At 38.1% G+C, this 17,982-nt stretch overlaps 1 protein-coding gene across 1 annotated transcript; it reads right to left on the reverse strand.

The window, feature by feature from the left end:
- Positions 1-2,866: 2,866 nt before the first annotated feature.
- LOC138808585 (zinc finger protein 717-like) lies at positions 2,867-15,874 on the reverse strand. The gene is made up of 4 exons (XM_069994879.1): positions 15,869-15,874; positions 9,353-9,479; positions 8,549-8,638; positions 2,867-7,439 (listed from the first exon to the last, which is right to left on the reverse strand). The coding sequence occupies exons 1-4, from the start codon at positions 15,872-15,874 to the stop codon at positions 5,764-5,766; spliced, it is 1,899 nt and encodes a 632-aa protein (XP_069850980.1). The 3' UTR covers positions 2,867-5,763.
- Positions 15,875-17,982: the final 2,108 nt, after the last annotated feature.

Here is a 17,982-nt window from a genome sequence, read left to right on the forward strand (position 1 = left end):
TACATCAACATAGAAACAACCAAGATTCAGAACATTATAAGGGAATTCTTCTCTAAATTTTATGCTAATACGTTTGAGAACTTGGCAGAAATGGACCTTTTCCTAGCAATTATTGACATGCCGAAACTAAAACAAGATGAGTTAAACCATCTTTACAGGCCCATATCAAGCATTGAAATAGAAACAGCAACAAGAGACCACCCATCTAAGAAAAGCCTGGGACCAGATGGTTTTACAGCAGAATTCTACAAGGCCTTCAAAGCAGAGATCACACCAATACTCTTCCAACTCTTCAATGAAATTGAAAGAGAAAGTTCACTACCAAACTCATTCTATGAAGCCATCATAACCCTCATTCCAAAACCAGGCAGGGACTCATTAAAGAAAGAGAACTATAGACCCATTTCTTTGATGAACATTGATGCAAAACTTCTCAACAAATTTCTGGCCAATCGACTTCAACAATTCATCCAAAAAATCATACACCATGATCAAACAGCATTCATTTCAGGGATGAGAAACTGGTTTAATATATGCAAATCAATTAATATAATTCACCACATCAACAGGAGCAAGGATAAGAACCACATGGTTATCTCAATAGATGCAGAAAAAGCATTTGACAAGATCCAACACTCCTTTATGATGAAGCTTCTGGAAAACTTTGGAATCCATGGAATATTCCTCAATGCAATAAAAGCTGTATATGATAAACCTACAGCCAGCATTATACTTAATGGTGAAAAACTAAAGCCATTCCCTCTTAACTCAGGAACAAGACAAGGATACCCACTCTCTCCACTTCTCTTCAATCTAGTATTAGAATGACTAGCTACAGCAAGAAGACAATTTGCAAACATAAAGGGGATCCAAAAGCAAAAGAAGTAAAACTCGCCCTCTTTGCAGATAACATGATGTTGTGTTTAAAGAAGCCCACGGACTCCACTCCCAAATTACTCAAGCTGATTCAAAACTTTGGCAAAGTAGCAGGGTATGAAAATTAACCCTCAAAAATCAATGGATTTTCTGTGTGGCAATAATGAGAAAAGATTGGCTGAAATTATGAAAGCAACTCCATTCGTAATAGCCCCACAAAAAATAAAATACCTATGAATTAACTTAACCAAAGAAGTGAAGGACGTCTATGATCAAAACCTTAAGAACATGAAAAAGGAAATCAAAACAGAACTTTGAAAGTGGCAAAAACTCCCATAGTCCTGGATTGGAAAGACCAACATCGTCAAAATGGCAATACTTCCCATGGCTTTCTACAAATTCAATGCGATACAATCAACATTTCAAACTCATTCTTCAAGGAAAGAGAAGAGGCAATCCAAAAATTCCTATGAAACAATAAAAGACCCCGAGTTGCAAAAATGATCCTCCACAGAAAAAACAGTGCTGGAGGAATATCAATACCAAATTTCAAACTCTACTACAAGGCCATAGTAATCACAACAACTTGTTACTGGCACAATAACAGACATCAGGACCAATGGAATAGAACTGAAAACCCAGAAATGAACCCATGGACCTATAGCCATCTAAACTTTGATAAGGGAGCTAAAAAAGGAGAATGGAAGAAAGACAGCCTCTTCAGTAAATGGTGCTGGCAAAATTGGTTAACTACTTGTGGAAAACTAAAGCTAGATCCTTATATATCAACCTGCATCAGAATCAACTCCAAATGGATCAAAGACCTCAGCATCAAAGCAGACACTCTGAAAACATTCCAGGATGGAATAAGAGGAACCCTGGGTCTCCTTGGCACAGGCCCAGATTTTCTTAATAGAGACCCAGAAACCCAACAAATCAAAGAAAGGTTGGACAAATGGGATTGCATGAAGTTGCAGAGCTTCTGCCTGGCAAAGGACATAGCTAGCAAGATCAAATGAAAGTCCACGGATTGGGAGATCTTCACTAGCCATACAACAGACAAGGGTCTCATATCTAAAATATTCCTGGAACTCAAAAAATTAAATCCCCCAACAACAAATCTTCAAAGAAACAACTGCCTAATAAATAAGTGGGCTAAAGACTTAAAGAGAAACTTCTCTGAAGAGGAAAGGATCGCCAATTGAAACATGCAGAAATGCTCACCCTCCCTAGCTATAAAAGAAATGCAAATAAAAACAACATTGAGATGCCACCTCACCCCAGTTAGAATTCCTAAAATCAAGAACTCTAATAACAACAGATGCTGGAGGGGATGGGGACAGAAGGGAACCTTACTGCATTGTTGGTGGGAGTGTAAACTTGTTTAACCACTTCAGAAACAGTATTAAGTTTCCTCAAAGGACTTCACATAGAACTCCTCTATGACCCAGCAATCCCACTTTTGGGCATTTACCCAGATATTCACAAACAAGACCACACTAAAGCTACCAGCACAACTAGGTTTATTGCAGCATTATTTACCATAGTTAAGATATGTAACCAACCCAGATGTACCTCAGTCGATGAGTAGATCAGGAAAATGTGGTATAGATACACAATGTAATTCTATGCCTCCATCAGAAAGAATGACATTGCCCCATTTGTTAGGAAATGGAAAGACTTGGAAAAAATTATGTGAAGTAAGCCAGGCCCAGAGAAACATAGGTCCTGGGTTTCCTTTATTTGCAATAACTAATATATGTCTGAGTCAAGCATAAAAGGTCAGATAAGTTGATGTTAGGGAAATGAACCATAAGATATGTATTCAAATGATTTTTTCTTTTTTTTAATCTTTTTTTATTGTGAAAATACTGTACAGAGGGGTTACAATTACATGGGCAAGATAATGAGTACATTTCTTATCAAGCATTGTAGCCTCCTCCTTTGTTTACCTTTCCCATCCCTTCCCATACTCCCTCCCCCCACCGAATCCTCCCCCCCCAAAGTTGTAAAGTTCGTTTTTGACATGACAACTTGTACTTCTCATTGTTACAACAGGTCCACCTGTATCCTTATTTAAACGACTTGTTTTTCCCCTTCCCCTCCACAAATTATACCGATATCAAATACAGTGAAAGCAGGGGTTATACTGTGGGGGAGGGACATACAAAGCAACAAAGAAATAATCTTATAATTGCATTATAAACAAATGCATGAAAGAAAAAAAGCATTTAAAATACATATCTTAGAGTTCATTTTCCTAACATCACTTTATCTGACCTTTTCTGCTTGACTCATACATATACATGATTACAATGGTATTGATTTCTGTACATCAGTCAAACATGCAAATGTTAGTACTTGATCTCATTTCCTAGGTGCTGTTCCTGATCTTCTTTGCTTAAGGCTAATCCTGTACCACTTGAGCCACATACCTCTTACTTATGACCTTTATGGTGGTTAATTGGGGAGAAGAGTTCCTTGTTCATTTTGCCCAGGCAAGCTTCAAAGATAGATCTTCAGCTTTCAGAATTGTAAGCACGAGCAGCCTAAGCCCAGCAGCTTTACATATTGATATTTACATGCCTTGATTTATTTCTGGTACTGAATAAGGGCTTCGATGTTTGCTTTTTTGCTGGTCCTGGGGCTTGAACTCAGGGTCGAGGTGCTGTCCCTACACTTGATTGCTCATGACTAGTAGTATATCACTTGAGCCACATGCTCACTTAAAGCCTTTGGGTGAATTGGATATAGTAATTTCAAGGAGTTCTGCATCTGGGCTGCTTTGGAACTATGATCCTCAGATCTCAGCCTTCTGAGTAGATAGGAGTACATGTGTGAACCACAGGTGCTCAGCTGCTTCATAAGTGTTCTGAGACTCTTAAAATGAGCCAAATACTTTACACTGACCCAACAGTTTTCCTCAGGTGAGTTTCAGACACTCCTCAGGGTGAAAGGGAGAAAAAAGCTGAGTTGGGGAACTAGCAATGTTGCTCAGGTGCTAATGTGTCAGAGAAACTATTCATGGAAAGATGAGTTGTGCTTTACTTTTCTTTTCTTATTTTAAGGAGGCTATTTTTATTTTTTATTTTTTGGGTCCGGTCGTGGGGACTGAACTCTGGGCCTGGGCGCTGTCCCTCAGTTCTTCAGCTCAAGGCTAGTGCTCTACCACTTGAACCACAGTGCCACTTCTGTCTTTTTTCTTTTTGCACATATGGTGCTGAGGAATCGAACCCAGGGCCTCATGCATGCAAGGCAAGCGCTCTACCACTGAGCCACCTTCCCAGACCTGCTTTTATTTTCAATAAATGAAATTCCTTCACTTTTAGTCCTCTTCTTTGTAAGAGTCTTCATTTCTTGGGTTTTCAATTCCAAATAATTTAAATAACCTTACTGCTATCCCTTCTTTGAGGACTTGATCATACAGTAAAGGAGTTTCCTCCTTTATGTGCCTGTATTTAGGTCCTGATATGGGTCTGTGTTCTGTTGCACCATGACTGCACCTGAGATGAGCTGGTTAGTAGAGCCAATGATTGTGGAAAAGATCTGATAAAATGAATGGTGCTATGGAGGGTTATGGATGGATTCAAGTGACTGGATGAATTTGTACTGATATATATGTATATTTACTTACATAGATATGCATACACACACACAATGTAAACACCCTGGTGACTTGCTGATGCATGCCTTGCCTTGTAACCTGTCACTCAAAGCCAAGAGGTTCACATTCATGAATCATTGGGACATTCTCAAGTATGTCTCTAAAGTCCTCACAAGCTGTTGCTATGGAGACATGTTCATGTGGGGCTCCTGAATTGTTTTTACACATGGGATTGTAGAATGTTAAGTGTATATTCTTTTTTGTTTTTTAGCTCCAGGACTGGGACTCAAACCAAGTACATGATATTTTGCTCACTTGCTAATGCTCTAACAACTAAGCCATACCTGTATCCTTTAAATATGAATTTTGTCTATTCTGTTGTGAAAGACTGTATGAATATATGACATATTCTACCAGCTCTATAAAAATTATAGAACTGTTCATTTCCATGGGGGGAACAGACTGATGTTATAGAAGGTATTCTAGGTTTACAAAAAATTTGAAAATTGCTTTCCACATAAAATCTGAATGGATTCTATGTCACTTTTATTGAATTTCACCACATAAAATGAGTATTTACTAAATCAACTTTATTACTCATCTATAATTCTCAAATATTTCTCATTTTTAAATGTTACAAAATTCCATTAAATCACTCAATTTGTATTATAGATTCTACGAAAATACTTATTTTCCTAATTTATAACATTTCAGTTTTACTTACATAAGTTTTGTAAACACCTTTGAAGAAAGTAGACTGCTTCCCAATGATAGGACTCATGATACTAAATACAACAACCTCAAAATTAGAGATGTGGCACAAAGGGTAGAGTGCTAAGCTTGAGAATAAAAGCCAAAGGGAAGTAAAGGGCCATGAGTTCAAATGAAACTAACAGCAAAATGAAAGGAAAAAGGTAAATATCATCCTAGAATTTAATGAAACAGAAATTAGACATTATCATCTTCTTGTAGATCTCCCAATAGAGAATGCTGGAAATGGAACTTGAGAAATTTTAGAAGATGGACATTCAGGGAAGAATGACAGAGTACTTAGAACTTTTTTGAAAAACTTTCTACATGTTTTACATTGCTATGATTTCTCTTGTGTGCGTGTGTTCAATGATGAACCCTGAGCTGTGCCTTCTGGTTGAAAAACTCCACATTTCTACCTTGATAAGGTTTGTATGCTGTGTGGGTTCTCTATTGCAAACTGACTTCTCTTCCAGATGAAAGACTTTCCCTACTTGTTACATTCTAAAGATTTCTCATTTGGGTGAATTTTCTTATATGCTAGGCTGTGGCCTCCTGTGAACGGTTATTTCCACATTTGTTGCATTCATAAGGCTTCTCTCCTGTGTTGTGCTCTCTGATGAAAAGTAAGGGTTGACTTCTGTGTGAAACTCTTTCCACAGCTGTTCCATTCCTAAAGTTTTACTCCTGTGTGTTCTCCGATGGACAGTAAGGTTTCCCCTGTGGCTGAATGACTTTCCACACAGGTTACATTCAAAAGGTTTCTCTCCTATGTGTGTTCTCTGATGGTCAGTAAGGTATACCTTCCTGGTGAAAGACTTTCCACAGCTGTTACATTCATAAGGTTTCTCTACTGTGTGTGTTCTCTGATGGACAGTAAGGTATGCCTTCAAGTGAAAAGATTTTCCACACTTGTCACATTCATAAAGTGTCTTTCTTGTGTGAATTTCATGATGAAAAGTAACGTTTCCCTTCCACATGAAAGACTTTCCACACACGTTATATTCATAAGGTTTCTCTCTTGTGTGTGTGGCCTGATGGACAGTAAGGTGTGCCTTCTGGATGAAAGACTTTCCACACACATTACATTCATAAGGTTTCTCTCCTATGTGTATTCTGTGATGATATGTAAGTTTTGACTTCCGCATGAAAGACTTTCCACACAGGTTACATTCATAAGGTTTCTCACCTGTGTGTGTTCTCTCGTGAGCAGTAAGGTTTGCTTTCTGCGTGAAAGACTTCCCACACTGGATACATTCATAAGGCTTCTCTCCTGTGTGTGTTCTCTGATGGACAGTGAGGTATGACTTCTGGCTGAAAGACTTTCCACACAGGTTACATTCATAAGGTTTCTCTCCTGTGTGTGTTGTCAGATGGACCGTAAGGTGTGTCTTCTGGCTGAAAGACTTTCCACACACATTACATTCATGAGGTTTCTCTCCTGTGTGTGTTAGCTGATGGACAGTAAGCTGTGTCTTCTGAGTGAAAGACTTTCCACACAGGTTACATTCATAAGGTTTCTCTCCTGTGTGTGTTGTCTGATGGACATTAAGGGTTGTCTTCTGGGTGAAAGACTTCCCACATTTGTTACATTCATAAGGTTTCTCTCCAGTGTGTATTCTCTGATGGACAGTAAGATATGCCTTCAAGTGAAAAGATTTTCCACATTTGTTACATTCATAAAGTGTCTTTCTTGTGTGAATTTTCTGATGAAAAGTAAGGTTTCCCTTCCGGATGAAAGACTTTCCACACAGGTTACATTCATAAGGTTTCTGTCTTGTGTGTGTTGTAAGATGGACAGTAAGGTGTGCCTTCTGGCTGAAAGACTTTCCACACAGGTTACATTCATAAGGTTTCTCTCCTGTGTGTGTTGTCTGATGGACAGTAAGCTGTGTCTTCCGGGTGAAAGAATGTCCATATTGGTTAGATTCTATAAATACAGGAGATAATCCAGGACTATAAGCAGCACACATCCCGTCTCGCTCGCCATGGAGAAGCATGTTCTGACACTGCCTGAACTCCTCTGTCCTTATCCCTAAGGAGTTCCTATTATTCCTAATCAGCTCTGACTTAGGTTTTGATCTCAAATTAAAAGTTATTAATTTCCCATTTTCCTCCCCTGTGTTACTATTCATGACTCCTACTTCAGAAAGACAATCATAGGGACTCTGCTGACAGGTCTTAGTCCTGTACTCCTTTTCTTGGACATCTACAATAAGATATAGAAAGACAGACAAAAGCATAAATGAGACCTCAAGATTCCTTAATGTAACAATAAAGGCATTTCCGTGCATCCTAACTGTTACGAGATTTTAAAAGATCAAAGCAGGAACTCTTTGATGCAGAATATAAGCTTTTCTCTGTAATGTATTATTTAACAAAGTAGTACTGACATTTTACAATGGTAAATAATGTTTTTCTGTTTGTTTTCTTTTCTGTTTTTCTCAAGGAATTAATTACTGAAATGATTCAACTACACACTATTAGTTATAAGCTGAGTACTAAACATCTGCCTTCAATACCCTCGAGGTTTGGTCATAAGGGAGGGAATAGCTATTATTTTTCTTTTAATTTGTGGAAATAATTTATATATTTTGCTGCTTTGCTTCTCATCCATTAGGTGAGGAACAGAAATACTGTCTAGATTTAGGGACCATTAGGGTGTATGATACATCCCTTTGCCTTTCTGCTAAGCATGGAAGGTTCCTGAGAGTAAGGATTTATACCTCCATCTCTTCAGTTCTAACTTCTCACTAAGAATTACTTTAGGGATTGGTGGCATTTTTAAAATTGGATTCCCTCACCCTTAGTCAAATTCTCATCAAATTTCCTTTTCTGACACTCCTGCTCCTTCACAACCATTAAAGACCAAAGATACTGCAGCTCACCACCCAGGTAGTCATCCCCTATGAACCAAAAGCTTTGCTTCTGAATCTCACTCACTTCCACCATCACCAAGAAGCAATTTTCCTCTTCACAGGATAGCATTCCTGGCATACTCCTTATTTCCTCATACCTGCATAGCCCTTGTTTCAATGAAAATGAGACCTCATTTTCTACATTTCTCATTTCCTTTTTCTGTTTAAGAATGATTTCTACAAAGAAAAAGAAAATTGCTCACTTTAACTATACTGGGACAGCCAAATCAGTTTGTCTCCATGTAAATTCTTGATTGTCATGTCCTTGAGACAAAGGATCACCTAGTTCTCTGCCACACATGACTCAGGGGAACTAGGAACATTATCGCTCAGTACAGCTCATTAAACTTACCAAGTGGACTCTGGCTACAAAACCACCATGCAAGATGCTTTATCTCACCTGTGAGATTCTTGTCTGAGGCTTCTCTTATCCATGGTTCTGCACCTTGCTCCAGCTTGGCAATCAATTTAGGTTTAGGAACACAGTGTCCTGTTATTAACAAGTAGAGAAGAACTATTGGTAGGATGGGTCATCATTACTGTAAGGTCTTAGACATCATGTTCACAAACTTGCTCCTAAACCTTGTTTCTCATTTCTTATCCACTCCCTCGTTGATATTCCCCAGCTTTCAACTTATTTTGCCAATTGTGTGGCTTGAACTCAGCTCTTTTGCTCAAAGCTAGCATTCTGCTCGTTTCAGTCCCAGCTACATTTGTAGATTGTGAGGGGATTTGGAGATAAAAGCCTCATGGTCACTTTTCTGCAGTTGCTGGCTTCAAACCAAAATCCTCACATTTCAGCCTCCAGAGAAGCTAAGATTACAGGTGTTAGCCACTGCACCCAGGATCAGGGTTGATTACAAATAACCACTTTCAACTAGTGATTTTCAGATCATACTTCAAATAGTGATGTACTTTCTATTCTAGACTATATTTGCACCTACAGAAACCACCCCAAGTTTAGGAAGACAGTCTTCTTTCTATTAGTGGAATGCAGTTTAGATTTTGGGTCCAAGTGCTGATTGGGTTTCTTGATGAATGGGAATAAAACTGTCTCCAATTACATAATGAAGTGGAAAAAATGGACAGGAATTTTATATTCCCATGGACTGGAATCGTCTACCAAAACAACATAAATATTTATATACCTACTTAAAAAAGAAAACAGCCTTTGATCTCGCATGTTCAAATGACTTTTGCTCACCTAAAGACAAGAGGTTGCTGTAGGTCTCCAGCATTACATCTCTATGCAGGGTCCTCTGAGCAAGATCCAAGTCTTGCCACTCCTCCCAGCTGAAGTCCACAGCCACATCATCAAATGACACCAGCTTCTGTAATGGCACATTTGAATCAAGTAATTAGCCCAAGTCAGGAAGGTCTGTGGGACTCATCCCCAATTAATCACCAGGAGAAAAGCAGAACTCTTGCTATGGCTCATGTGGTAGAGCACTAGCCTTGAGGTGAAGAATTCAGGGACAGTGCTCAGGTCCAGAAATCAAACCTCACAACCAACCAACAGACACGCACACACACACACACACACACACACACACACACACACACACACACACACACCACAGACACATACACACACACACAGGGTATCTCATAAGCAATCACAACACATTTAGGACATCACAAGGAATACATAGCACCTTACTGATTCATGAAAAGTAAGTGTCTACATAAATGTTAAAGGCAGTAACAGTACTTAAGAACGTCGCTAATGATGGATTGGCCCTTATAAGATCTGATTTACTTCCCATATATAAATATCCTATGTTAACTATTTTGTAGTTTCAGTGCTAAATACTGAAGTATGGTCATAGATACCCTGATATTTCTTTCATATGTAAAAAAGAACTGCTAGAAGGAAGTTTTGTGAACTTGGCCTACCTTCTACAATCCACAATATAGTTGTGAGGGGCATACCATATTCCCTGACTACATTTTCATTTAAATATGCCTTCATGGAAGGATGGAGGATGGATAGAGGCTTAAGGAACATTCACGATGACGAAAAACAAAAAATAGGACCACGACAAGCAAGACAGAGAAAAATTAGAAGAGGGATGTGATCTAAAGATACAGAAGACAAATTTAAAAGTTGGAAGGAAATAACAGTGCTAATTTGCCTGCAGAGGCTAAGAGGAGAGGTTTTGGACTCCCACACTGAACCTGAACCCTATTACAAATGATGAATGGCCAAGCCAGCCATGCTTGGCAATACCAGAGGTGAATGCTGACTAACATACAAAAGGGAATATATATGTGAAGAATTGAAAGAAAATAACATTCAATTCACAATCCACTGGGCAGAGGAACTCTACTAAAAATGTAGATTGAAGATATGGTCAGGGAAAGAGAGGTGATTAATTACACATCTGCATTTTAAGACTGTTACAAGAGAAGTGCTTCAAGAGAAGAGCAAAAGGAGTCCACATTCATATACACGTAGAACAAAGAAACTAAAATGGTAAATGTGTAGGTAAGTTTAAAGGAATATATTGGTCATATATTTTATGTAATATCTGTAATAGTTTGTTGAAATAAAACTTATAGCACCATATGATTCACAATGCATGAAGATCCAATATATAAACTCATCACTTTATTAAAGGAAATGTATGTAGAATACTCATATGCATAAATAAATATTGCAATTACCAGGCAAATCGGAAGGCCTCAGTTCAAAGAATTAATTGTACCAAAGAACAGGGTACTAGATTTAGGGCTGGAAATGTGGCTAATCCAGAGTGCTAGTCTAGAATGCACGGGTTCAATTATTCAGTGTCATGTGAACAGAAAAACTAGAAATGGGGAAAACAATTGAAGACACTTTAAAAAAAAACTACAAATAATTCCTTGAAATATACAAAGCTCAGTATCAATAGTCAGGAGAAGAATTCTAATCAAAATTCTACAGAAATAACTACTTTATATATGTTACTATGGACAGTTTTAAATAAAAACAACAAATATCCTTCCAAAGTCTAACAAAGGCTGGGAAGGATGTGAATTCAATTTGAACCTTGCTGCATGTCTGGCAGGAATGTAAAACAATCAAAGATGGTATGGACAGAGCTAAAAAGAACTAAATAGAGAATTACATAGGAATACTGTCCAGCACTTCTATTTCTAGATTTGTACCCAGCAGAAGAGAAAGCAGAGATGAGAAGTAGTATTAGAGAATCACTTCAGAGCAAATACTGACAAGAACCAAAAGACAGACACAGGTAAAAGAATAGATAAAGACATTGAAAAGGAAGACAAGTTTGCTACATTTTATAGCAGGGTTGATCTTTGAATACATTAAGCCAAGTAAAATACAGCAGTCATAAAAGCACAGCCATGGTATGATTTCCCTGACTGAGCTTTCAAGGATCAACAAAGTCATTGAGCCAAAAAGTAAGATGGTTCCAGAGACTGGGGTAGAGAGGAAAAGGAGCTGCCTATTAATGAATATACAGCTTCATACATGGAAAATGAAACATGCTGTACATGGATGGAAGAGATGGCTGCACAACAATGCAGCCATATGAACTATCAGTGAACTCTGAATTGAAAATGGGTAATGTAGCCACACAGGATGGAACATACCAATACACCCTGAACTTGGGAAATTCAAAAAGGATGACCATAACAATTTCAACGGCATGCTTGACTACATATCAAGACCTGTCTTCAAAAGGAATAGGGAATGATTTGTATTGACAAAGCTCATAAAATTCACAAACTTTATAGACCATGACAAAAACAATTTGCCTTGAAGGTGAAAATGTGTTTTTGACTTCAACTAAGCATCTCTGTTCCACAATACTGTGATATATGTGAAATTTATATAATCACTTTCTCTCAATTTAAACAACAAAAAAAGAAAAGTCAGAGACGGGGTGTTTTAGGAGCAATGGGTGACATTGTTGTCAGACATCTTCTATTCACATATTGTTTTGTAGAATGGCAACTTCTTTGTACAACTACTTAAACCTAATAATAAAATAAATTGTTTGATAAAAGGAATATGGAAAAATCAAATTTTAGACTCTCTGAATTGGATCAGAGATATAGGTGCCATGTGTGTCTATTTTTCCAGTTAAAATAACAAAGTAAAATTTATGAACCAACGTTAAGCCACATTTTAGCTGGAAACATACAACTGCAAATAGCATTAATAACAAACACACATGGACCAAAAATGCAAAGTATTCTTTTTTTTAATTTATCGGTTGTGTGGCTTGAACTCTAGGCTTGGGCACTCTCCCTCAGGTCTTCAACTAAAGCCTAATGCTCCACCACTTGATCCACTGTGCCACTTCCAGTGTCCTGAGTGGTTTATTGGAGATAAGTGTCTCATGGACTTTCCTGTCCAGGCTGGCTTTGAACCAGGATCCTCAGCTCTCAGCCTCCTGAGTAGCTAGGATGACAGGTGTGGGCCACCGAAGCCTGAACAAAAATGCAAATTACTCTAATCTGTGCATCTTAATTTTAGTTTTTGTATATCTTTTCACTGACTATTTTTCAAGTGTATCTCATATATCTGAATCAGTTCTCCAGGAAGCTTCCCAAGGATATTTCTTGCTGTTCTTTTTGATGGGCTTATAATGTACTATATGATTTTTTTTTGTTTCTTTTTTTTTTTGTTCTTCTGCCATGGCATAAACCTTGTTGCCACTGTCTTTGATTCTGGTGTCTTGCATCTTGTATATACATTTTTCTAATTGAGCAGGGGAACAGATATTATAAAATGCTGAAATAAGAATACAGGATGGCCCATTGTAACAATGACTTGTACAAGGAACTATGTTGAAAAGGAACTACAACTTTGATGGGGTGGGAAGACTTGGGGAGGTGGGAAGTAACGTGATGGTAGGGGAAAAACAAAGGAGGGGGAAACAAATGCTCTATAAGAAATGGACTCATTACCTTGCTCATGTAACTGCAATCCCTCTGGACACTATTATATATGTATGTATATATATATATATATACATATATATATATATATATATGTCTGTGTGTTTGTGTGTGGGTTAAATAACATATCCAAGATATTTTTTACAAATGTTCAGTCAGCCAGGTGCTGGTGACACATTCCCGTCATCCTAACTACTCCGGAGGCTAGGATCCAAGGATAATACTTCCAAATTATTTCTATTAGAAAAGCGTAGAAGACTCATATCTCCAGTTGATTATGAAAGGATACAAGACAAACAAAAAAGGTGAATGTTGAGCTATGACTTTAAGAGTAGAGCACTAGTCTCGAGCAATAAAACAAAAAAAGGTCAGGACAGCTCTCAAGCACTGTAGGCCAAGCACACACAAACATATCATTCAACATATTACAAAACCACTGTCTACTATGAGACAGATGAGGATGGTGCCTTGGTGTGAAGCCTTTGCTCTGCATGTGTGAGGCTCAAGTATTGAAATTTACTGCTAGAAATACAAATATTGTAAGGCAAGAATGAAGTCTTATCAATATGTAAACAATAGTGATTCATACTTAACAATATCAACCTGAAATTTCAAAAATGCATTTTGATATCATAGTTAATGATGTTACTTCATTAAAAAGGAACTGATGGAAGTTCCAGGAAGATGGCGGAGAAGAAGTTGGAAGCTAAAGAAGCTCTCGCATAGAAAGCAGTTGTAGTGTTTGAGTGAATAGTCCTAAGCCAGAGAATCACACCAGGTGTGCCATCACAGTAGAGAGTTAGGTCACAGAGGGAAAATACAGGCAAGGAGACAGATCAGAGCACTTGCAAGCAGCCATGACTGAAGTGGTAGCTGCGGCCATAGCCGCCATACCTGCAACAAAGGCCCCATATGTGGTGTGTGAGTCAATTCTACTCAACACCAGCAAGAACTGAAAAGGAGCAGACATCTTCATCCTGAAGTTAGCAGATGAGAGAAGACTCAGGAACCAAGACTCCAGTGTGAGTAGAAGCCTGAAAGCCTCACTCCATCTCAGGGAGCAGAGAAGGGAAGGCTACCCCTCCCCCCACTACCAGAGATCTCCATCTTTGATACTGACAAAGGCCTGGCTGAACAGCTAGCTCCAACTCAGACCTTCCAAAAAACCAAGAGTCATTTAGCACTTCACAGGAACCTAACCTGACCTATTAGGCTCAGCTCCACCCAAGGGGAAGTCACCCAGCCAGGGCCCCAGCCCCAGGAGTGGCTTTCTTCACTGGGTAAACAGAGACAGAGGCTGCCCCTCCCTATAGCAGCCTTGACAATCAATTGAAATTCAGTAAACATAAACCCTGAGAATGGCTTCAGGCTGGGCTCTGTGAGTCTCTCAGAAGCTAGCCCCTCAGGGAAAAGCTACTGTTTGCTGAAAGGCCTCAACTCTATCCAGAACCTAGCCTCTTCACTGCATCTCCACACTAGAGGAAACAGCCAACTCCATCTTTTGTGATACTCAGAACAGATTTCCCTCCCATTAAATTACCCTGGGAGAAGGATCACAAACTCCTGGGTAAAGCAGAGCATTTTTCTGCCCGCACAAACAAATTGACCTGAGAAACCAACCAAGCCACAGGAAAATCAAATGCTGCAAGCGGATCAGAGACTGTAACAAGAGACTGGTTAAGGACACAAGGGGTCTTCCCATAACCTTTCCCCATAAAAAAATCAAATAGTCTTTTTTTTTGTACCTTTCATAAAAGCTTTTTTTCTAAAACTTTAAATTCATGTTTTTATTGTGAAAATACTACACAGAGGGGTTACAATGAAATGGGCAAGATAATGAATACATTTCTTATCAAGCATTGTAGCCTCCTCCTTTGTTTCCCCTTCCCATCCCTTCCCAGCCTCCCCTTGTCCCCACACACAATCCTCCCCCTACCAAAGTTGAAAAGTTTGTCTAAAACTTTCTTTAATTTTTAACTTAAAAAATTGTTTTGTATTAACTTTTTTTTCCCCCTCCTCTTATAATTTTTATTTTAGGGGTATACGTGTGTGTGCTCTTTTTTCTTTAAAAATTTTTTTTTTCTTTAGCTCTACTGACCTTTTGATCCTTTTTTTCTTTCATTCCCATTCTTTTCACCTTTTCTTCTCTTTCATTTTTCTTTGCGTGACAATTGCTCTTCTGCTCATCCTGATATACCCTTAGTCGATTATTAGACCTAATACCCCATTGTGTACAACTTAATCCAGAAATTTATTATTGAATTCAAAACCTCTTAGACTTGAATTCCTTAATAGCAGTACTCTTTATACCTATATAATATTTTAAGCATTTTAAAAACATTTTTTCATGTCTCTTTAGCCCTCCACTTCTCTCATTCTATCCACCTTCTTCTTGGAAATTATGTTTTTAAATTTGAATAATTCAGTGTTGCACTGTTTAATTTTTAATTTTTATTTTTCTGTTTTTTCTTGTCCCTTTGTTTCTTTCTCTTTCTCCTTTTTTAAGCTCTTTCTACTTTCATTCTATCCAATCTATTTCCCACTTTGAGATTAGGACTTAGTTAATTCTAGCTCTGCCTTTCCACATCCCTCTATTCCTATTTTTACCCACATCTCTCAATAAACCTAATAATTTCTGGTTTGTCAAATTCTTCTTTGCGCTTCTTAGCCCATGAATACACAGTTGTTTGATGTTGAATAGTATATCTGTTGAACTAGATTGTATCTGCAGACTTTTGACTGTGCAACTACAGACTTTGGATGATGCTGGCCTTAAGATAGTGTTCTAGCATAAAACTGGTGTTACTTTCATCTCTAATGGGCAGAGCAAGCCGGAAAAACACAAGAAAAATGGCAAGTCCAGGCATCTCAACTCCCACTAAGGATAATCAGCTGACAGACCAGATAATGAATAATCCAGAGGGGAGTTCCCAAATAGCTCTACAAACACTGCTTGTAAACATTGTAAATGAAAAGACTGAAAACCTGCAAAGGACTCTGTGAGCATAATACGGAGAGAGAGGAGACAAACCAAAGGTTAATACAGGAATATCAGGAGCGTGAGGAAGCTACTCAAAAATTGATACAGGAATTGGTTGAGCACCTTGAGAACACACAAAGAGAAATAAAGGAATCCATGAGTTGGCAGAGATCAGTCAAAGGGAAAGAGGAATGGCGTGAGCAGGCTGAGAAAACTCAAGGAGAACTACAGGAATTGGATGAACTTGAGGAAGCTAAGCAAAGAGTAATACAGGAATTGAGAGACAAGGATGAGCATACACAAAGATCACTAAATGCATTCATGGAATCCATTAACAGAGAACTGAAAGAAGTAAGGGACACCACAACGGGAATGCTGAATGGAACCCAACAGAAGGAATGATAGATAGCCCACAGAAACCATAACCAATCACCTAAGTGATTTGTGAATAAACAATACCAAATTAAGGAAGTCCAGTGCTTCATACACGATCTAAAACAAAGTTCCAACAAAGAATTTGAAGCCATCAAAGCTGACCAATTAGAAGGAAAAGAAATAAAAAAACAAAGTAGAAAAATCTTGACAGTAGGTTCGACCATTCAGAAGATCAAATCTTAGGGATTGAAGACAACCTAGATATTACAGAGAAAGAACATATAACCATCCAAGACAAATCTAAGACATATGATAGATCTATTCAACACTTGGAAGACACCATCAGAAGGCCCAATTGGAGGAGAATAGGTGTAGAGGAGAACCTAGAGACAGTAGTTAATGGTCTAGAAAATTTGTTTAACAGGATCCTAGCAGAGAACTCCCAAACATGCAAAAAGATAGGCCTATTCAGATACAAGAAGCAAACGGCCCCCACAAACAGGCGGGAGTTGCAATCCTAATACCAGGTAAAATAGACTTCAAAGTAAAATTTGTGAGAAGAGATAAAGAAGGTTGCTACATACTAATTAAGGGATCTGTCCTTCAGGAGGATATTACAATTCTAAATATCTATTCACCAAACAACGGAGCACCCAAATTTATCCAAGAAACACTACTTTCCCTCAAATCCCACATAGATTCAAAGACAGTAATTGTTGGGCACTTTAACACACCACTCTCCCCACTGGATAGATCAACTCGGCAAAAACTCAACAGGGAAACCTAATAGATCCTAACAACTGCATAGATCAACTAGATTTAACAGACATCTACCAAATATTTCACACAACAGCATCAGAATACACGTTTTCCTCAGAAAAACAGAACATTTTCCAAAATAGACCACATTTTAGACCACAAAGCAAACTTGTCCAAATTCAGAAACATTGAAGTAATACCTTGCATTCTCTTAGACCAGAAGGGAATAAAATCAGAACTCCACACCAAAAGCAACCAAAGAAAGTCCTGTAATACATGGAGGCTGAACAACACACTGCTGAATCACGAGTGGGTCACGGAAGAATTAGAAAGAACATTCAAATATTCATGATATTCAACCAAAATGAACACACAAATTACCAGCTCCTCTGGGACACAGCAAAGGCAGTACGCAGGGGCAAGTTTAGAGATCTGAGTTCCTACATCAACAAATTGCAGAGATCTGAAATCAACAATTTAATGAGACATCTGAGTCTCCTTGTAAAAGAGCAGCAAGATAAACCCCAATCCAGTAGACAGAAAGAAATAATAAAAATTAAATCAGAATTACATGAATTACAATCCAAATAAAGTATAGAAAGAATCAACAAAACAAAGAGTTGGTTCTTCGAAAAAATTAACAATATTAACAGACCCTTAGCAAATCTTCTTAGAAAAAGAAGAGAACACACCCAAATAAATGAACTCAGAGATGAGAATGGAAACATCACCACAGAAACAATCAAGATTCAGAACATTACAAAGGAATACTTCTGAAACATTTATGATAAGTTTGAGAACTTGGC

The sequence above is a fragment of the Dipodomys merriami genome, unplaced genomic scaffold (assembly GCF_024711535.1).
Source record: "Dipodomys merriami isolate MVZ:Mamm:240054 unplaced genomic scaffold, mDipMer1.0.p SCAF_458, whole genome shotgun sequence".
NCBI classification, from domain to species: Eukaryota; Metazoa; Chordata; class Mammalia; order Rodentia; family Heteromyidae; genus Dipodomys; species Dipodomys merriami.

Excerpts from the sequence above, each read along its gene's own strand:
- LOC138808585 (XM_069994879.1), bottom strand. Across the intron at positions 8,639-9,352 it reads CAGCAACCTCTTGTCTTTAG|GACACTGTGTTCCTAAACCT; the intron begins GTGAGCAAAAGT and ends TGTTAATAACAG. Across the intron at positions 7,440-8,548 it reads CTCAGACAAGAATCTCACAG|ATGTCCAAGAAAAGGAGTAC; the intron begins GTGAGATAAAGC and ends ATCTTATTGTAG.